The sequence below is a fragment of the Solanum verrucosum genome, unplaced genomic scaffold (assembly GCF_900185275.1).
Source record: "Solanum verrucosum unplaced genomic scaffold, falcon-dt-bn FXZP01000060.1, whole genome shotgun sequence".
NCBI lineage: Eukaryota > Viridiplantae > Streptophyta > Magnoliopsida > Solanales > Solanaceae > Solanum > Solanum verrucosum.
In genome coordinates, this window is record NW_026020129.1 from 1,739,047 (window position 1) to 1,761,369 (window position 22,323).

Sequence of the window (22,323 nt, forward strand, 5' to 3'; positions counted from 1 at the left end):
CTATATCTCTATTTGGAGGCATACCAGGCAAATAATTAGGAAACATTTCTATAAATTTCGACACCACATGAATAGACCCAATAGATGGAGCCTCGACCTCAACATCCCTGATATGAGCCATATGAGCCAAATAAGCCAAACAACCCTGCCCTATCAATTTCTTAGCCCGAATGGATGATATGATCTTAGTTCGCTTAGGCTTGTACACCCCTTCCCACTCTAATTTTTCCCTTCCCAAAATTTCTAGAGTTACAGACTTAGTATTACAATTAAGCACATCATAATAAAGGGATAATCAAGTCATGCCTAAGATTATGTCAAAGTCAGTCATATCCAAAATCACCAAATCAGCCCAAGTCTGAAAATCCATAAACAAAATAAGACAAACACGATAGACATGAGTAACTATGACCGACTCTCCAATTGAGGTAGAAACATGGATAGAGGTATCAAGTATATCACAAATCATATAAAACTTTGAGGCAAATCGCACATATACATAAGAATAAGTAGAACCCGGATCAAATAACACATTAGCCATCCGGTCACAAACAAGAATAGTACCTGTGATCACCACGTCAGATGCCTCTGCCTCATTCTTGCCCGAAAAGGCATAACAATGAGCCCTATCATCTTGACGAACTACTTCCCTGCCTGGTTGCACATTACCTCTACCTGCATTACCATTTCCTCTACCTCTACGGCCTTACTGATTACCTCCTCACCCACCTCGTGGAAGTCCTCTACCATTATTACCATTCTCCACGGATACCACTGCTCTAGACTACTGCTGCCCGAATCCTAACACATGTGGGTTGGGACAATCTCTTTTCATATGCCCAGGTTCTCCACATTTGTAACAAGTACGATCAAAAGATAGTCTACCGCCCGTCGAAGGTGCGACTCCCTGGCTATCCTGAAAATTATGAGATGGAGTTTTCGAGTAACTACTTGTAGAGGCGGGCATAACAGACTGAATTGTCTTGGCTGCAAGCGTTGGCATTCTGGACCCCTTGGAATAAGAACCTTGAAAGTTATCCTAGTTCTTTGCCCTTTTCGCCCATGCCTTAGCTTGACCGTCTCGCCTCACCCCCTCCACTTTCTTAACATAGTCTGTTACCTCATTAAAGCTCCTCCCTGCAGAAGTCATATGAACAGATAATACTTGTAACTCAGAATTTAATCCCTTAATAAATAGCTAGATTCTCTTTTCCTCAGTAGTCACCAATTGAGTAGCATATCTAGACAAAGCATGAAACTTGGCCTCATAAGCAGCCACAGTCATACCACCCTGCTCCAAAGCCATGAACTCATCCTTCTTACGATCCCTCAAAGTCCTAGGCACATACTTCTCTAGAAATAGAGCATGAAATTGGGTCCAAGTAAGTGGAGGTAAAGTAGAAGATCTGCATTGCATATAAGCTATCCACCACTGCTTAGCCTCACCTTTAAGTTGGAAAGACACAAAGTCAACCCCATGTTGATGAACGATTCCTAACTTATGAAGCCTCTCATAGTAATCTAAGATGAACTCATAAGCATCTTCATTCTCAAAACCAAGAAACACACGAGGCTTTAGTTTCAAAAACTTAGTCAACATTTCATGCTCATTACCAGTCATAACAGAACCCAACAAAGAATGGAAGAAAGCATCATTACCTCCAGTCCCACCCACCTTGGGCGCAGTGCTGGCGACAAGAGGATTAGTAAGAGCTTGAGTTGCTTGAGCAGAAGAAAGCACTCCAGGACCGACCAACCCCTTCAAGAATGACATGATCTGTCGAGCTAACACTGGGTCTATGGGGGGAACATCATTAGTCTCAACCTGCACCTCTTCCTTTTGTCCCACATCCTGAACATTCTCAATATCAACATTCTCCTCTTCAATCTTTTCATGATGCTCATGAGTGTTCTCATTCACATGAACATTCTCAATAGGAGCTCCATTCCCAGCAAACGCTACTCTTCCACGGCCTCTACCCCTAGCTCTTCCTCTACCCCTACCTCAATCGTGACCTCTCGCTGTAGATTCCTCAGCTGGGGCATTGACGGGAGCTACGAGTCTGACGTCGTTGAATCTAGTGATTAGCACCCATACTAACTCTCCGGTGGGAGAACCACTACTACAACTCAACCATGCAACTAAACCAAAACTAAGGAATTTAAGTTATGGAAGTAAGTTAAATACTAAGGAAAGAAATAGGGAGTTCCCATAAACTCCAATAAAAGTCTAACAAGAACTAAACAATGCGGAAGAAATAACCTAGAACCTGAAAGTCAATGTACCAAAACATCTATGTTTGAACCAAGTCTAAACAAGAAGGGATGCAACCCCAAATCTAATGAACTAATCAACTAACTAGAACATAGTCTAAGTCCGGAAATGATGGACATAGACGAAAGAGAACCCATGGCAGCCCGGAAGAATTGACTCACCCTTGAATTCGAATGATCACTGATCTCCTAAGCGAGGTCTGTCTGTAGCCGCTTGAAGATACCATGTACTCAACAAAAATAAGAGCAAATGTAGTATCAATTACACAACCACAGTGTACTGGTAGGATCACACGGCTATCCCACTAAGTGCAACATAAGCAAGTCAAGGCAACATTAAAATCAAATGCATATATATCAACATATACAATATTATCAACATTTACGAACAACGTACAAATTCATATTTTATATCAAATCATTGGTCCTCTCATGGAACCCAAACCCAAACCCAAACAGTTAGCATACCAAAACGTGGTATTCGATCCCATAATTATGCCAGAATGTGGCAACCGATCCAAGTTAGTTATGCTGGAACGTGGCAACCGATCCATTCAACACACCACAATCACAATCATAAGTATATTATCAAGATCATACATTTAAGTCATGATTTCATGACAATCATCATTCATCTATCTCATTTACAACAAGTGTGATCGGCATTACAACATTCATACATATACAAGTATCATAATGAAGCAAGAACAAACATACATCACACAATCATAAAATCACAACCATCATAGAATCACAACCATCACATACCTCGAAACAAGCTTGAAACTCTAAGAAACTTGATCCTTCCTTTTTCGGATTCGTTCTGCTTGTTCTTAGTCTACAAACAATCAATTTAATACGAGAATCAATAAACAATCACTAATTACCCGAATTACTAACAATTCTATGAACCCTAGATCAAACTCATGATCCCAATTACCCAAATTAGGGTTGTTTTCATCATAGAATCTATAACAAAACCCTCCTCCATCAATATTCACCCATTCTATTATGTTCTACGGATTGAAAAATGGTATCGGGGAGTGAAAAGCTTACCTTTGACCTCAAGAATGGTGAAAAACGAGTAGGAGTCGCCTGAGGTTCATTCCTTAGCTCTAAAAATCGAAAAGTGCCAAATAAGGTCGTTTAGGAGTTTATTTACGACTTTAAGTCGCGTCTGGCCTGCCATAGCGGTCACCACCCCGCTACAGCTGCCCCTCCAGAGCGACATAATCTTGTGCCAAAACAGCTGGAACGAAACAGAGAGCTATTTTGAGAATTCCAAAATCCTCATTTCACAACACACCTCTAACCAACGACGCTCAGAAAATACCCTTTACGCTAAGATCGATTTCGGGAGTTCTACTCACCCGAATTCAATTCTGTAAAGTCGTACGTATTCCTTAATGAGTTATCTAACCACTCATGTAATCAAAATCATAAATGATTCACCCGATTGTTACCATATTTCCCTACACCTCGATGGCTCCAATTTCGTCCAAATCTGGACAAGGTTGGGAAAATCCAAATACTATGAAAAAAAATTCCGGCCCCAAATTTCCCCCCGTTGGCATTTCTTTAACGACGGGAACATGTCGTTACAATACCAAAATAGTGAATACTATACCAAAGTATAAAGTTACATAAACAACAAATATATATTATTAAAATACTAACAAATATGCAACCTAGTATTAGTATAAACTAAATGTTTAGAAGTTAAAACTTTGACCACTCTATTTTGATTAAAATGTATTTGAATTGTAATTGATTAACAAAGGAGTTGTTTGTACTTTATTTTGCATATATTTTTCTATATGTGTAATATATTAGTATGATACAATTGAGGCCTTTTTTTAATTATCGAAGTCATAATATTCTATTATACGAGTATATATTAATCGAAGTTGAAAAAATTATGGTTACTGATTTACCATACCTTAGAGTACCAAAACCGAACTTTAATATACCGAACCCTATGAAATTAAAATGATATGGTAATAGTATAATATTTTAAAAACTGAATACCAAAATTACAATATTAAAATTTACAAATACCGTACCGTACCGTACCATACTATCCCACCCCTATGTGAGATCCATTATTAAATAATTAATACAAATCTAAATTAAAGAAGACAAATGATAAGACATGCAATTTATTAATATCAAATAAGTTCGAAGTTACCGTTCAATTCCATGCAAAGTTTTTTTTTTTCTTCAAATTATAATAAAAATGCAACGATTATTGGGCTATAATTGTACAACGTAAATCACTCCCTTGATGAGGAAGAGAGTATAAAGAGGAGGATTATAACGGAATCATCGTGCAATATATAAATAATATTATGCAATCAAATAAATAGTTACTCGTATTATTACTATCTATCCCGATTCCCATTTTGGGCAACAACTCCATTTGAACTTTGTTGTATGCGTTGACTAATTCATTCTTTCATGGTTTCGAGTAATTTCACGCTATTATAGTATTCACATAAAAAATATTCAAACATGTAAGAATATATCTCTTCTTAATGTTTAATTAACAAAATAAAATAAATTTAAAACAATAAGTAATAGAAATATTCATGATTGATGTAAACATATAATGAAATTTAACACAAAATAACAAAACAAAATAGATACGGAAATAACATGTTTCAAATCATTATTCTAAAAAAATTAAATTAAACTACTAATTCACAGAGAAAGAAGACTAAACAAGATAGTGAAATGGAGGCTAAAAAAAAAGTATAAATTATAGCAACCACATATAATAATAAGTACTAAATAACATCCTATCCCTTCTAGTTTTCTATTTATCAAAAATCCCTTAAAAATGATGTTTGCGGGATACATAACGTTGTGCACGGGATACATTAGGTTTGATACATTCCACATAGCGGGATACATAGCATTGTGCACGGGATACATAGGTAAATAAGGGATTTTTGAAATTTTTGAAATAAGTAGGGATAAATGGATATTAAGGTAAGTAAATGAGTGTAGTTAAGTAATTTGTCCAAAAAATAATTCACTTGATCAACAAAAGCATGTACGAATTAGCCCTATCATTATTATTATTATTGAGATTTCAATTTACCAACCCAAAATAAGAGGTACAGTTCATTATTTCTCATTATTTCATGTACAATAAGCAAATATAAGAAAAAAAAAACTATTTAACAACTTCATATGATAACAAGATTAACTCTAAGAATTTATGAAGTATATATATAAACGAGATAAAATCAAACATTTAGCCGCATAGCTAAAAATATAACTTGCAACTGTTATAAAATAAAAATATTAGAAGTTAAATAACCAAGAAAAAAAAGAAATAGTAGTAATGATTTTCTTTTCAATCTTTCAATTTTTATGTGCATCTACAGATAAGAGAAATATATATATATAAAGTAAGAATGTATTTCTAATCCTTCAAAGTCATGAATGAAATTTTCAAAGTCATAAAGTACGGATTTGCTACAGGACATTACATACATATTTCATTATTTACGATAATAACTAAATTTTAAATATGCCAACAATAAAAACGAAAAGTATATTAGCGAAACACGAATTTTCAACGTAAACTAGTTTATACCTAAAGTCAAATATTGTGTTCTCAAGTTCATAGTAAAAGTTGCCACATTTAAATTACTATTTATTTATTTATATAAAAAACAGATATTATACATCAAAACTAGATCATGAGAAATATACTTAAATGAAAAAGGTATAATTTTTAGATGCATAAATTTATATCAAAGCAATTGTATTTTGTCTATCAGAAATTTAAAAATATTTATACGTAGAGGAGATAGACTCAAAATATCATATCTAAAATAAAATAACATCCTCAAAACTCTCTCTTTCCTTTATAGAAAATTATTTAACAAAATCAATTCTTAATATCATGATTTCAAATTATAGGACATTGTTATGAAATTATTACACAATAACACATCACCTATTTAAAATTTTAAAATTATAAAAGTGAGAGAGTAAAAGTTTAACACTTTTCAAATGTAAGAAGTCAATGACGTTTTTATAGCTACTTATAAAAAGAGTATAAACAAAAAGATACTATATGCTTTGAATTTGATTAAAAAATCTTATCATGTATCTATGAATAACCATTTCAGAAAAAGAGAGAAGAACTTCTCCTTAAAAGAGAACAAAAAGTACATTTTGAATTGTTTAGATGAGGCTATGGCCTATGGATCTTTCATGGCGACGTCAATGAAGAAAAATGAAACTCTAGATATATAAAGGGAAAAAAAGAGAGACAACGAGGGAGGAAATTAAAAATAGAAAAAAAACTTAATTTTGAAGGATAAAAAATATTCACGTGTACTTAAAATATAAGTAATAATTTTTATCATTTTCTCCAAAACTTCACCTATTCTTTTCTCTTTAAATGGGGTAAGGGCATGCAAAATGGAGAAAAAGATAACATGATATAAAATAAAACACCATCAATAAAATTAAAATAAAAAATCAACTAAGCTATGAAAATTTCCGTTTTAAGACTTCAAGAGAAAATTGTTCCGACCAAAATGACTGTAGGTTGTATCCCCACCATTCCCATGCCAACACCAGCGTCGGTTGCACGTATGAAGAGTCACTCTCTCACGTGTGAACACACTCCACTCTTATTGGTTGAGCTACTTTTAATTACACAACACTCTTTTCCTCAAAATCTCAAATCTACCTTACATTGAATTCAAACAACAAAGATTTTTGTTAATTCTTACATAGAGAGCAGCCAAAATCAACACTCTGTCAATAGCCTTAAGCTTTTTTATTTCCCTTTTCTTCTTTTCTCTCTCTTTCTATTGTGTTGTTTTGTATGTTTCTTGAAGTTCCAACTTTACAGCTCAAAGTTCTATTTTTCTATCTTTCTCTGTCTGGACTTTTTTTTTTTTGAGTGTTAGCTGTGAAATGAACTTTGGGTACTCACTTGCAGATCGAATCTAGCATTTTCAGGTACTGCTTTTATGTGGGTGTTTTAGTATGGTATAAAGGTTTAATTTTTATTTGTGGGTTTAGGATGACTCTTTTTTTTAGAGCTTTTGAGTGCTTAGATGGGGGTACTTGGTTTTGGGGTTTTGGTGGTTGTGGTTGTGTTAGTGTGTGCATAAAGCTTTGATCTTTGTTTGTTTGTTTTGATGATGCTCTTGTTTGGAAATTTTGGTGGATTGTACTGAGTGCTTTAGTGGGTGTACACTGGTTCTGGGATTTGGTGACGGTGGGTTCATGTTTAGGATGACTCTTTTTTAGAGCTTTAGTTGGATTGTACTGAGTGCTTAGATGGGGGTACTTGGTTTTGGCCTGAAGGGGTTTTGGTGGTTGTGGTTGTGTTAGTGTATGCATAAAGCCTTGATCTTTGCTTGTTTGTTTAGATGATGCTCTTGTTTGGAAATTTTGGTGGATTGTACTGAGTGCTTTAGTGGATGTACACTTGTTCTGGGATTTGGTGACGATGGGTGCATGTTTGGGATTACTCTTTTTTTGAGCTTTTCTTGGATTGTACAGAGTGCTCAGATGGGGGTACTTGGTTTTGGGCTTTTGGCATTTTGGTGATTGTGCTTGTGTTAGTGTATGCATAAAGCTTTGATCTTTGTTCGTTTGTTTGTTTAGATGATTCTCTTCTTTTATTTTGGAAATTTTGGTGGACTATACCGAGTGCTTTGTTCACTGGTTCTGGGATTTGGTGATGGTTCATGACTGCATGTTTGCATTTTCTGGTTTTTGATATTGGTTTTGTCTGTGTCAGTAGGTTTGATTTTCTTTCTGTTTGTTTTGATGGATAATTTGCTGGATTGAACTCAAAACTGTGATTGGTGGACATTGGTTTTGGGGTCTTGTGTATGTGTCTGCTTTTTGTGGAATTGCTGAAATCTGTAGTCTCGGTAGATGACATTTTGGCTTAGAGGGTGAATGTGTTCCAGTGAAGTGGAAATGGTACTTTTAATGCTCTTATTTTTGGTTCATGATAGTAATTGGTTTGATTTCTGTTTTGAGTTTGAGCAGTTAAAGGTTATACATCTGCCACCATTAGGATTCTATGAGCTAGTAATTACATGTTAGAAGGAGGTTATGTTAGAAATTTCCTTGTCAATCTATCTATACATGAAACAGATTCCTGGCAGTCCACGGAAACGCTATTGCTAATTGACTGAAGTGAGAAACACGTTGATCAGTTAATTTATTAAGATGTTAATTATCACTCGATTTCATTGGCACCATGCAATTGAACCAATTCAAATGCTTACTTATTCAATGAGATTGGTGTTTAGTGAAACCACCATTATGAAATTGATTCTATTCACAAAAATGGTACTTAAGTCTTTTTTGTGAACCGCCATTAGGAAAGAGAATTGTTAGATGCAAATGGTTTCTTCAAGAATAAAGAAGTCATTCTGGGGGTTGAAGCTGCAAGTAGTTGTGATTGGGTTGGGTCATGTTTATTCAAGGAGCATTTATGATCTAATTTGTGTACTTCTGAAAGTGGATGTTTATTCATTCGTTATTTGTTGCTATATGTTGTTGACATGCTATTGCTGGTAAGGATTTGACGAAAAATCCCATTTGCAGTAGTCAACTGGACAATTTACTTGAGACGAAAGATTTGGAGCAACTAAAAAAATCCTTGACATGGGAATCAAAAGAGGTTTAAGAGCCAAAAAGTTATTTTTGACCTAGAAAAACAATTTAGAAGGTGTAGGAGAAGTTTGATTCAAAGAGTGCTAAGCCAGTGAGTACATATCTTGCTGCTATTTTTAGGTTGTCAGCTACCCAATCGCCCTAGTAAGAGGAAGAAGGTAGGCATATGCTACATGTACCCTATTCTAGTGTAGTCGGAAGTATTATGTATGTATTGGTGTGTATATGTCCAGACATTCCACAACAATGAGTGCAGTAACCCGATATGTGGTTTGTTCAGGTAAAAATACATAGGGTAATTGACGAGCTTTGAAATAAATTTTCAGATACTTGAAGTACTTCAAACACATGTTTAGAGTTTGCAGAAAATACTAGCACTTTGAGTCAAAACCAACGTAAAAGCACTTTTTGGCTTGTTTTGATGTTTGACAAATTTTATAAGTAGCTTTGCTTGAATTTGATTAGTATTCATGAAAACTGATTTTGCCCATTAGGGATTTTGTGGAGAAGATGGAACTTATTTACTATTATCATCCAAGACCAAAACTAAACCAATGTGAAGATTTATAACATGACCTATTCTTAGTATTGTTGGATAATATTTGGCCAAACAATTTAACACTGTTGGTCAAATATTGGCCACAATACAATAAGCCTTTTCTTGGAAAAATCTCCACTCACTTTAGCATATTGTTTCAGCGAGAAGGGAAACTGAATAGATTTTATGGTCACTTTCTGAAGATAAAGACCTGAGAGTTAGACCTTTATTTTGATAGGAAGGGCATGATTATCTTTTGCTAACCAATGTGCATGCTGAAGTTGGATATAGCATGATCCTGCTCTGGAGTTTGTAGTTAACTCTCTCAAGATAAAGAGCTGAGGCTTCATTTTCAAATAAATAAATAAAAAAAGTCTTTCATTTGAATAGATGATATAGATCAGATTATAGATTTGATAGGAAATCTGTAATTATCCCTTTTTGGAGGTAGCCAGCATACCCTTAATGCCGAAGAATTCAACCTTACCAGTTTCAAAAAAAAAAAAGAGTCTTCATTTTAAAAAAAAGATAAAGAGCTGAGTCTTAGACTTTTAGTTGGAAAACTCTTGGATAGTAATCTTATATAATGAAGTCAACGGCAATAAAAAAGATAAGAATGGCATGATTATCCTTGATCAACGAAGGTTTGACAATCTCCTTGGGGTGGGTATGCAGCAAGATCCAGGCAGATAAGTAGCATTTTTCTGAAACTTGGTTCGGGTAGCAGGGACTATACTTCTTAACAAAAGACTTGAAAAATCAGTAGTCTTCTTCCTTGATTCATACTGTTCATGCATATTTCTGTCATTTTGCTGAATTTTACAATAACAACAACATATCCAGCATAATCCCATAAGGGGTGTCTGTGAAGGATAAAACCTTACCCCTACCTTGTCGAGGTAGAGAGTTTGTTTCCAATTTTTGCTGAACTTTCTCAACTAAATTTGTTCTTTGTATTCTACTTATCAGATAAATAAATGAGTTGTTCTCTGTATTCTAAGATAGATGTACAGAAGTTATTTGGTTATCCAGTTTGGTCTTTGGTAGGATGTTTTAGAGAAAGTAATACATGTATTAGCCATGGTATTATTTAATACCTCATTTGGAAGTGTTTTCAACGTATGTATAATTAATACATGCATTGGTTATACATCCTAATCAGTATTATATGGTGTATAACTAATGCATATTAACCTATAGGATTAGCAATTCCGGTTTATTTTTACTAATACATTGATAAACATGTTTAAAGACGTAATTCGTTGAATACACCAAACCAAATAGTGGATTAGAAATAATCTCAACATAACTAATCCTAACATGACTAATCCCATCATTATTGATACACACTATTCAATACTGTTCTTGTACACCCTTCCAAACAATCTTTACGAGTCTTAGGCCACAAAAGTACAATGGAAGAATAGTAACTCTCTTGGTATGACCATCCACTCTATATTTGGGAAGTTATTTCTGGATTGCCAGATGTAGCCATCACATGATGTGTATGACTCCAGAGGATAATTCAATGTTTTCCGTGCACTTTTTGTAAGACAGAATTGCCAACTACATATCAATTTAGTGTCAAACATTAGGAAATAATGTGCACCGATCTGTGAGAATTATCTATACATTTTCTGTTTAAGTTTTCTTCATTATTTCATTGATAATAATTTACTTGATAGTTACAGGATTCGTTCTAATATCTTGTGCTTTGGTTGTTCCTCCAGGGATCATTCTCTTTTCCATTGCTGGTTTTGTGGTGTTACATCTTGTTTACTGTATGTCCAAGGGAACCGCAGCACGGCCTAGTCCGCCTGATGTTCTTCAGTAGCCTTATTATGCTTGATCAACGCCATGATGGGCGGCTTCTCTTTGAAAATTCAGGATCTGTTGTTTTTAAGCGTGCTGTTGCTTTGCATTTTCCCAAGACTTACACTAGCACTCAATCCTGATGGTGCGATTCCACCCATTTCTTCAGCATTTCTTGCTTGATTTGTTTATTTAGTTACAGACTAGGCACTGTGTAGATTTTAATTGATGCGAGTATGATAAGATATTTAACATGTTTGATCCAGATGATATAACAAGTCTAGTTCCTTCGTCAGTTTCCTAAATCAAGGACTAGTATATTTCTGATATTTAGTTGGGATGATTGTGGGATGATATTCCATTGAAGCTTGTTTGCCTCTAATAATTGGATTTTTGCTAATTTCTGATGTTCTAATGCTGTTACGTTTCTATTCAGTTGTTACTTTATACATTACCTGAATGTTATGCTAATACTACCTCACTTGATAATTGATTAATATCTGAAGTCTGTTCCATCTTGTAAGAGTTACACTTTAGTCCATACTTTAGACTTTTCTACATCTTTGCAGGTCAAGCACTTGTCAATTTTAGGATCTTAATATCTGGTTCCGATGGTGTTCTTGAGCAGTGGAGACCAGAAGATTCTGACCCATGTGGCTGGAAAGGAGTACAATGTGACTCAAAATCAAAGAGAGTTACATCTTTGTGAGTATCTGTATTATTGTTAAAACATCTCTGCCGGTGATGGCATTGTTATGGTTCTAGTTATTTTTGACATTTATTTTGGCTCCACAATTCTGAAATATCTGGAACATTTTGATTCAAAATAACACTAAATGAATGCTGAGAATCCCTAGTAGTTGTGCTATAGTAATTTATGGATCAAATTGGATCTTGATCTTGTAGAACTGAATTACAGCTGATCTTGACTGTATACGGAAGTGGTTTTCGATTGCATTTATGTTGCATTTCTGTAGGGCTGATCCTCTAGCACCATTTTACTGGGCTACTTGTCAAATGGCCTGAATTTGATATCTTCATTCAAATATCCCTACAAAACATTATCTATAAGTAGTTTTGTATTTAAGATCTGAGTTGCTTTCCGCAATTTGTATTGAACTAAGAAGAGACTAATTTTCCTAACACTTAACACTGACCTATAATCTATATTAGAACACACTGATACTTTTACTTCTAACATAGCCTATTTCATATTGGAGTCACTATTTGAACTACTACAATTGTTGTTTTTTGATCATCCAGAAGCCTCCCTAATCACAAACTGAGTGGATATATATCGCCAGATATTGGGAAGCTAGACCAGTTGCAGTTTCTGTATGCTTCTTTTCCCTTTTATTCTTGTTTCCATTATTATTAGTGTCACTATACTATGCTAACACAAATCTCCTCAAATGCAGAGCTCTTCATGACAATAATTTCTATGGGGCAATACCTCCTGCATTGGGAAATTGTACAAAGCTGAAATCTCTGTAAGTTCTGCAATGAACTTCTTTGGTGTGACCTGCATATTTAATTCTCTTCTATTATTGAGGCGCTTGAGTTTCTGCTATTAAGCACTTGTGTGAATATGAAGAACTCCAACTACCTTACATGCTATTTGAAGGAGTTCTTGGGGATACAATATCCCTATTTCAGCTGCCCCACAGTCCCACCTCCCAGCTCTTCCTTCTTCCCCTTAACCTTACTACCATCTGAATCGTACTAAACCTGAACCACACCATATTCTCATGACTCAATTTTCAGAAGAAACTCGCATTAATACCCTGGTTGGAATTTTGTGATTAGTTTGTTCAGTAAAAGAATTTATGCATTATATCATGATTGGTCCTCTTTTTGCAAAGTAACAAGGATACTTATACAAACTATAAAACTGACATTTCGATTTGTGGAGTTTGAGCAAAAAAAGTTGAGTGCAAAACACAATATCCTTATGGGGAGTGGACATATTTTATAACACTCTTTTCAGTTCATGTATAGATTAATCACTTCATCTCCGGTCATATTGCACAACCAGCATGTCATTGATAGATGTTGTAGTCCTTGCTATGCTACTAATCTTGATATGTAAAATAGAACAAACTAAAGCTGTATTTTGGTTTTGATAAATTCAAGAGAGGTTTGAGCGGCTTTTTTTCTTGGCGCTGCTTTAGAATTTGAAATTACAAAGTTAATGATGTACATGCTAACTAATTTGCTAGGAATTTTAATTCTTTTATGCAGGTTTCTACAGAGTAATTATTTAAGCGGATGGATTCCTGATGAGTTGGGAAACCTTCCCGAGCTTGAGAATCTGTAAGACTTTCTGTCTCATATTTTGAGTCTCTTTTCTCAGTTTCTGTGCATGCTGTTCTGCAGGTCGCAAGCTCCTGCATGGTCCGTTCACCTTAATCTGCATAAGCAAGCATGATATTTGGACAACATTTTGTTTTTTGTAAATGACTGTACCCATGCAACGAAAATATCTATCATTATATAGACACTAGACAGTCCTCGAATAAAAGATACAACCTTTTCCTTTTTTGACTTTTGACAGTTTGCACTTTCTAATACTAATACCCTGGTGAATTTACACACCTACCTGCCCTTCATTAGGTTTTCTTTATCAATTCTTCCTATCCTTCTTCTCAATGCTGTCATGCTTTTGCCTGTACATCTCACAAACTCCAATTCAACTGTATGTTTGCCGTATAAGCTTTTGTTCTATTTTATTTCTTAGGATAGGAAGCTGTATTTTCCGTATGTTGATTGTTACCACATACTACAGTACACTTTGTTGTCCTAAATGGACCAGCCTCTGCCCTGCTTATCCTGTCATCTTCCTTGCTAATTTGAACATCCTTCTTGAGCATTTTTCCTCCCTCTGAGCATGAAGAGCCTTTGGAACGATAGGCAACTGGCGGTTCATTTGTTCTATTGTCATTGCTCCGCTGTCTGGAGTTATTTGCATGTCTCATGGTGGTGCCATCTTCTCTACTGATGCAATAACTGGTGCTTCACACCCTAGCATCATTGTGGTCTGAGGTAGCTGGAGGATTTCTTGAATTAGCTGGAAGGATTTTACAGTGAAGAGGAGGGACCATCATATCTACTGATTTCTTCTGCATGTGTCATATCTTAGGGATCTGGTTCTTGGAGTCACGAGTGTTTTTCTTGCTAAACTGTTGGAGTCATGAGTGTTTTTCTTGTTAGACTGGTGTAACCTTTCTTTTCCCATTAAAAGAGCTAAGGAAAGTCGTGCATACTTTACCTCTTTACTGTTCCAGGAAATGGAGAGAAACCTAATTGAGAAATAAAAAGGCTTTACATAGCATTTTGTCGGAAAAAAAGATAAAGAGGCTTTAACAGAGGAAAAAGTGACATTTTTCGCTTGTTAGTTTGATTTAGTCTGGGTAAAATTTTCTTATTACCTTTTATAAGTATGTAACTTCTAATGCAAATTTAATTGACCTGTCTCAATTCTACGCATGTGATGTTGAACTTAGTAATTACTTCTACAGTCAAACAATTGATGTTGTTTTATTACTTTTGCTAGAGATCTTTCAAGCAACTCTCTCAGTGGAAACATTCCACCATCCCTTGGCAAGCTGAACAATCTTGGCATTTTGTGAGTGCCCTAAAAGTTCTATTGTCGTTACTAACAACTTAAAGTGTAAAATGTTACTCAAGAGGTGAGGTTGGGTTGTGCTACTGAATTAATATTTGTTGTTCAATGTTTACAGCAACGTGTCAACAAATTTCTTGGTTGGGCAAATACCTTCAGATGGACACCTTGCCAAGTTTGGAAATGATTCGTAAGTAACACCAATACAAAATCCTTCTTGTCAAGTGCATTTGAATTTTCAAAGCATATATGGAATCTATACTACTTTATAATCATTTCTTTACTCAGATTCTCTGTTTGGTTTATGTAATGTTGACATAGCTAATGTATGTCCATACGTTGAAGCATCGTTATCAACTACATATTAATTCTTTTTCAAATATCAGCGTCCTTGTGTGCCTAACTGTTTGTTTTCAGAAATCCACCAAAAAAGATTGTAATCAATTCTGGGATGATACTGAGGGTGTTGGCTGAATTGCCAATTGCATTTGAAATTAGGATTGAGGTCCTCAATTCTTTAAAGTCCTTAACCCCACACTGTTTAGTAAATTGTGCATCAGTGAAAATGAAGGGTATGCAGTTGTAGCCTTTGATACTACCATTTGCTTGAATCTTGAGTAGTACCCATCATTGGAAAGGGGAGAAAGACTTGTATGGATGTGCACAGAATAGCTGCCTGATATGATTTTGACCTAAAACTTGTAATTTACAACTTTCCCTGTGGTTGGCTTGATTTACATGATTTCTGATTTTAAATTTATGACAGCTTTCTTGGAAATCGTAACTTGTGTGGCAAACAAGTCAGTCAGGACTGTAACACTGGAGGTTCTTCAATATCCCCGTCCCCGGATTCAGGTAAATGTTTACCCATTATCAACATAAAATAATAGTCAAATATCAAGTCCAATTTCTGCCTGTAAGGGTGAATGCATATGGCAATATTGACAGAATCATTTCTCATCTGCTCAAGGAACCCTAGTGACAGAATCATTTCTCATATGCTCAAGGACCCCTAGTGACAGAGTCATTTGCCCCAGTGCTTAGTTCAAGTGGCAAAAGTTGAGGGACTTATGACTTGGGTCACAGGTTCGATCCATGCGCCATGTGAAGTAAGCCTGGTATTTAAGTGGCAAAGGGGTATAGGGGTGGACCCCTTATCCTGGAGTTTTGAGGTTGGTCCTAAGGGTTGTCTCCGACAGATTTGTCGGCCATGAAAAAAGGATTCCTAGTGTTTCAGCTGCTTAAGATGACAACTTGTCCTATTCTGAATTTCCTTCATCAAGTAGACAAGAGAACATGACACGTATACCTTATTTTTTTTAGAGTGTTGAAGTCTAGATTTCGTTGTTCTTCTAAAAATTAAAGACCTAGTATATGTCTTTTCTTTTTTTTGGATAAGTATCTTCATATTATTAATTTCTGATATATATTAAGGTAATTCATGGCATTGCAGTAGGTACAACTGCCTTTTGCTTTTGTGTAATGTACTGACTAGAATCTCAAATGATATTTGTGAAGGATTTGTTCATCTGTTAGGCTTTAACAAGAAAACTTATTACTTCAAATGGCAGAATCATTTAAATATGCGGACTCATAGTTTTAAGTAGCAGCGTCATGTACTCTGGATACGTAGCCTTTTCTACTGCTTCTTTGTTTCTCTGTTTTTTTTCTTTTGATTATTTCACTTCTTTCCTTTCATGTTTCATGGTAATATCTCATATTTTCCATGTTTCTCAGCCCAAAGCCAAAATAAGAATGGCCGACTACTTATAAGTGCATCTGCCACTGTGGGTGCACTGCTTTTGGTGGCACTGATGTGTTTCTGGGGCTGTTTCCTCTACAAGAGACTGGGTAAAAATGATGGCAGAAGTCTTGCAATGGATATTTGTGCAGGTCTTTATCTAGAACCTATGTAGAAATTACCATTATAATGTTTTAATCTTTATTTGCTTTATGCTCTTAATTCCTTGTATAAAAGGTTTAACTATCCAATTGTTAAATTATCAGGTGCATCTATTGTGATGTTTCATGGAGATTTGCCTTACTCTTCCAAGGACATCATCAAAAAACTGGAGACTCTGACTGAAGAGCACATTATTGGTTCTGGGGGCTTTGGAACTGTATACAAACTTGCAATGGATGATGGCAATGTATTTGCCGTGAAGAGAATTATCAAGATGAATGAAGGCTTCGATAGATTCTTCGAAAGGGAGCTTGAAATTCTTGGAAGTATTAAGCATCGGTATCTGGTAAATCTGCGAGGATATTGCAATTCTCCAACATCAAAGTTGTTGATATATGACTTTTTATCTGGAGGTAGCCTAGATGAAGTTCTGCACGGTGAGACATACTTTCCTCTGTAAAATATCTTGTGCTCTACAATTGGTGAAAATGTTTGTTATTTTGTGGATTTAGAACATAAGCTGGGTTCGGTGAGAATTTCTGGGTTCTCTCTTTAAATTGGCAAATTATTTGAGATTTTAGCAGTCTTGATATTCATAGCACAATAGGGTTATTTATCTTCCCTGTATAACACCTGATTGAAATTTGGGTTGTGTGGTTCAGTTGGGAGATAAAACGCGCAAGTTAATAATAGTAACAGTAAACAGAAACATACATAAGCTGGGTTCGGTGAGAATTTCTGGGTTCTCTCTTTAAATTGGCAAATTATTTGAGATTTTAGCAGTCTTGATATTCATAGCACAATAGGGTTATTTATCTTCCCTGTATAACACCTGATTGAAATTTGGGTTGTGTGGTTCAGTTGGGAGATAAAACGCGCAAGTTAATAGTAGTAACAGTAAACAGAAACATAAGTTATATTGGATATATATGCTTTTGTGGAAGCATGAAAGACCTGCTGTTTTTTAAATGCAAAATTCATATGCTGATAAGAGCAAACATACTAGACAGGGGTCTAGTAAGAATGAGGATAAATTATGAACAGGGATCACTTTCTACTGCTATTTTGATTGATTCAACCAGTGAAATATAGTCCCAAAAAGTCTGCCAGATTGTCACTGGGACAGAAGGGAATGCTGTAAAACCAGTGTTCAATATGCATTGATTGGAAAAATATTGTCAGCCTTTGGAGAAAGTTTCTGAATGGGATTGACTAAACTTGGTGATGATGTCCTAATGCAACTCTAAACTTACTTGGGTTAGTACCCATTGGCTTGATCCTATAAATTTCTTACCTTTTAATACAAGTAAAAGTGGATAATGATTACATCTTTGGCTGGTGCAGATGGCACTCCGGAAATGTTTTCACGTCTAGACAGTTACGAAATAGTGGAGAGTAACTTGCTAACTAACCAAGACACTCTGATGGCACCAAAGAATATCTTGGTGTGTCATTGATGTTTCATGTGTTCTATATTTTGTGTAAATATTGCTATAGATTTTTTGTTATGATGATGACATAACTTGAGCTTAAATGGAAACATGGTTTGAGGATTCATATAGCTGATCCCAACTTGTTTGGGTTGAGGCTTAGTTGTTGTATTGCTGTAGAACTTAGAATATGGACTTCGTTTTTATAAGAAACTTTGAATTTACACAATTTAATTCCTTTGCTTTAGTTTACCAGATGGCTAGCTTGCATCCCTTTTATGCAGCTATATTGCATGAGAACCACTTACACACTTGTGGGAAATGACAGTACAATAGTAATATGTAGCTAATTTTTATCCATAGTATGGTACAATCACTAGGAAAAAATAATGTTTGTCAAAAATTGTTGAATATCTCGATGAGCCAGTGTTCTTCTATCCAATAGTAACAAAATGAGTGTCATGTTTGGGAAGTGGACAGTGACATGATGTTTACTTTTGGCGTCTAGGGTGGAAAACAACGCTGGAAGCAAAAAGAATAATAAAAAAGATGACATTCCCTTGAGCTAGTTCATCTTGCATGTTAAATTGCTGTAATAATAAAAAATGATGACATTCCTTTAAGCTAGTTCATCTTGCATGTTAAATTGCTGTTGCTGTTTAGATATTTTCATATCTTCAGGGTTGAGAGTTTTAGATTTGACTATTGTTTTTTGGGTCCATTTAAACATCATTTTTGAAATATTTTATACAGAGAGATCTGAGCAGTTAGACTGGGGTGCACGGCTGACTGTAATCATGGGAGCCGCGAAAGGGCTGGCATATTTACATCACGATTGTTCTCCTCGAGTAATACACCGTGACATAAAGTCTAGCAACATTTTGCTTGATGGAAACTTTGAGGCTCGAGTATCTGATTTTGGACTGGCCAAATTACTGGGGGATGAGGAATCTCACATCACAACAATTGTAGCTGGCACATTTGGGTATTTAGCTCCAGGTACACCCAATGATTAGACATTTATCATCACCTTCTACTTAGGAAGTTGCATATATTAAACTATGCATGGAATGAATTTCTGCTGCTACTATAGTTGAAACTGGGGAGAGCGATCTAGTTTCCTCTTCCTGTAATCAGGTTTCACTACTTTTCAAGTACAAACTGGTTACTGCTTTTGTCTGTAGAAGTTGCACCTGTGATGTCTTTCTTTCTCATGCTTATTTTTCTTGATATTGACAAAAGATAATATGAGGCCTAGTTAAATGACAGGGGGAGGGAGGGAGGGGGAGGAAATGGTTCCACATCGAAGGTTTCTTTTGAGGCACCGAACATACTGTTTTCTAGCATATTCATCTCTGCCACATCAAGTTGTAACATGTGATGAGAGGTTATCTATGTGCTTAAAGAATTTAGTTCTCCTTGCTGTTCCATGTGGAAATCTGATTTTGTATGCTTTCACTTTGGGCAGTTGATTTCTGCTTCACTTGATATATCGCCTTTTGTTTTACAGCTTATGTGTTTCTCTTCTCTATCTTTTTTTTCAAGAATACATGCAGAGTGGTAGGGCTACAGAAAAGACAGATGTTTATAGTTTTGGAGTTCTGGTTCTTGAAGTCATAAGTGGGAAGCGGCCGACTGATGCATCATATATTGAGAAGGGCTTCAATATTGTTGGCTGGGTATGTTGTGTGATTAAGCGCATCTTACTTCTAATCATAAGTGTATTCTCTCTTGGTTGAAATTCCTTACATTCTTTTTGCGAGGTAGCTAACATTATTTTTTAAAACCTACAAATGTCATCATGGCTACTTGTTGGCATGGTTAACCATTTTGCCCATTATCTCTAGTTATGCATATAATTTATCGTGGTCTCATTCTTTTTGGCTACCAGAGCCCAAACTGCAGAGATGCATGCGAGCTTCACTTGAGGTCTCTATTGGAGCAAGGTTAAAATTATCTAAAGAAAAACTAAGTGGGCTAATTCATCATACCATCATAAGTAGTTCCTCTGTAGTTTTATGTTCCCATATTTGCATCTCGTGAGATCCTAAATGGGTAAGGCTGGAAAGTTATTTGCCACTTCTAGCTTTTGCCCCAACCCCAACTCCCTTCCAGTTCCTCTTCTCACTGATTTTGCTACTACTGCCATGCTCCTATCCTTGTTGGGGGGTGAGGGGGTGGGGGGTGAGAATGATATTACTAAGGGATAGAGGTAGAGGGCAGCATGCTGGTGGGCAAGTAATTCCAACTTTTAAGATTTGACGTGACAAGTGTTTTAAGCTGCATTTTTTGGCTCAATAAGCCAAAAAAGATATTAGTTTCTCAACAAAAACGAAGCGGCAAAAAGAGGTGGTTAGTTGAATATGCATAAGGGCTGGACTGAGTGTGGTATGAGCACAAAATTATTAAGGTAAAACTTGTACTGTAGACAATCAGTATGATGGTTTTGCAACGATATAAAACAGTATTAAGTCTTTGTGGCCATTAATCCATGAGGAATTATATAGGGGACAATAAGGACAAATTTGAAGCAAAATGAACCAAAGAGTGCAAATTGGAGAATGAGGAATAATGACGAGCCTTTTCCCTCCAGATAGGTAGGTATGGGTAAGAGCCTGAGGGAGAAGACTGTTTATGCACCAAAACAATGTTAAAATCTGCAAAAAAATGATAAAAAAGTTTAATCATTTTAAAAAGAAACGCATATCATTGATATATGCACCTGACTAAACCGAATATCGTCACTGATCAAATCAATTTTAAGAACAATCCAAAATCAGTCTATAGTTTTATGGTTGTTTGATCAAACTATATGAAAACCCAAAACAAGTTGGACCATTTGGTAGACAATCATTCCAATTACCCTATTACTTTTTTGCAAAAGATGTTTTACTTTAAGATCACATGACTTGCATTGTTGGTATTTTATTCAAATCACTGGTCTTCTAAACCCCTATCATACTCATCATGCAGCTGAACTATTTAGCATCTGAGAATAGACGGACAGAGATAGTTGATCCGCTTTGTGAACGAGTGCAGACTGAAAGCCTTGATTCCCTGCTTTCAGTTGCCACTCAGTGTGTTTCTTCAAGCCCCGACGACAGGCCCACAATGCACAGGGTTGTTCAGATTCTGGAATCTGAAGTCATGACTCCATGTCCCAGTGACTTCTATGATTCAAGCTCGGATTGAAGGCTCTAGCTAGATGTGAAGAAAATTAATGATTTGAGTTTCCATCTGCAACTTCATGCAGTAAATTGAGGAGTGATGCAAGCATTTTATGGGAATTTAAAGCCTGCAAAGATTCTTCTATTGTACTATATTTATCGATTCTTTCTGCAGATGAACAACAAAAAAAGATCAGTTCAACTGCCATCATTCCTCAAATTCAAAGTTGCTAGCTAGTTATCACGAGGTTCAGCGTGCTTAATCCCGTTTTTGATTTCATCATTTTTCTCCAGTGCATTGAGCTTTCATTTCATCAGGGGAACGGAATCTGTACGAGTGGCGTGAGCAATCAAATCCCTTTTGTATCTTTCATTTGCCTTTTGTTTGTAGGTTTTCTTGCTGTAATTGTATATGGAAATGATTGAATTGATTTGACACTTACCTTTTGCTAAGTTGATATCCTTTTTGTATATTATGATGCTTCCCACAATAGCTGATACATCAGTTTGACTGCAAGTATTTTTGCCTTTTCACTTCATTTCTGTTGATCTCTTTTGTAGTTTCTCTTCCACTTATGATGTCATGAACTGAACTATATTCACTGGTTTTTTATGAGAGCTTGTGGCTCTAGTACTATTATGCTGTTTTGTTTGCCATTCGATTGGATGTTGAAGTTTAGTTTCCAACACCTAAACCGCTTGTCGATTACAAAAAGTTATGATCGTTTTACTGAAGGATGCAATGCAATTGCAGGCCATTGTGACAATACTATACTAGGGGCTAGTTAAACTAGTCATTCTTGAATCTTGAGTTTCTTGTTTCTCGCTTAAAATCCAATCCCGCAAAGGATTGTTCTAGAACTTCTATCGAGATTCTTCAAACCATATTTTCTAGTATCATGCCTTTG

The 22,323-nt window shown here is 35.7% G+C and overlaps 1 protein-coding gene across 2 annotated transcripts; it reads left to right on the forward strand.

Annotated features, from left to right (window-relative positions):
• Window positions 1-7,190: 7,190 nt before the first annotated feature.
• On the forward strand, window positions 7,191-21,908 carry LOC125826523 (LRR receptor-like serine/threonine-protein kinase FEI 2). Of its 2 annotated transcripts, none has more exons than XM_049505875.1 (14): window positions 7,191-7,263; window positions 11,212-11,438; window positions 11,863-11,998; window positions 12,557-12,628; window positions 12,712-12,783; window positions 13,535-13,606; window positions 14,847-14,918; window positions 15,034-15,105; window positions 15,682-15,770; window positions 16,653-16,808; window positions 16,923-17,255; window positions 19,002-19,247; window positions 19,794-19,927; window positions 21,222-21,908. In XM_049505875.1, exons 2-14 carry the CDS (start codon window positions 11,339-11,341, stop codon window positions 21,438-21,440), a joined length of 1,773 nt encoding a protein of 590 aa, XP_049361832.1. In that variant the 5' UTR covers window positions 7,191-7,263; window positions 11,212-11,338; the 3' UTR covers window positions 21,441-21,908. The 2 variants fall into 2 exon arrangements, with proteins under 2 accessions (XP_049361832.1, XP_049361833.1); XM_049505876.1 differs by having other exon boundaries at window positions 7,197-7,263; window positions 12,560-12,628.
• The last annotated feature ends 415 nt before the right edge of the window (window positions 21,909-22,323 follow it).

Coding starts and splice junctions, on each gene's coding strand:
- LOC125826523 (XM_049505875.1), top strand. CDS start 11,339: ATGATGGGCGGCTTCTCTTTGAAAATTCAGGATCTGTTGTTTTTAAGC. Junction 17,256..19,001: donor CCTAGATGAAGTTCTGCACG/GTGAGACATACT, acceptor TATTTTATACAG/AGAGATCTGAGCAGTTAGAC. Junction 19,248..19,793: donor ATTTGGGTATTTAGCTCCAG/GTACACCCAATG, acceptor TTTTTTTTCAAG/AATACATGCAGAGTGGTAGG.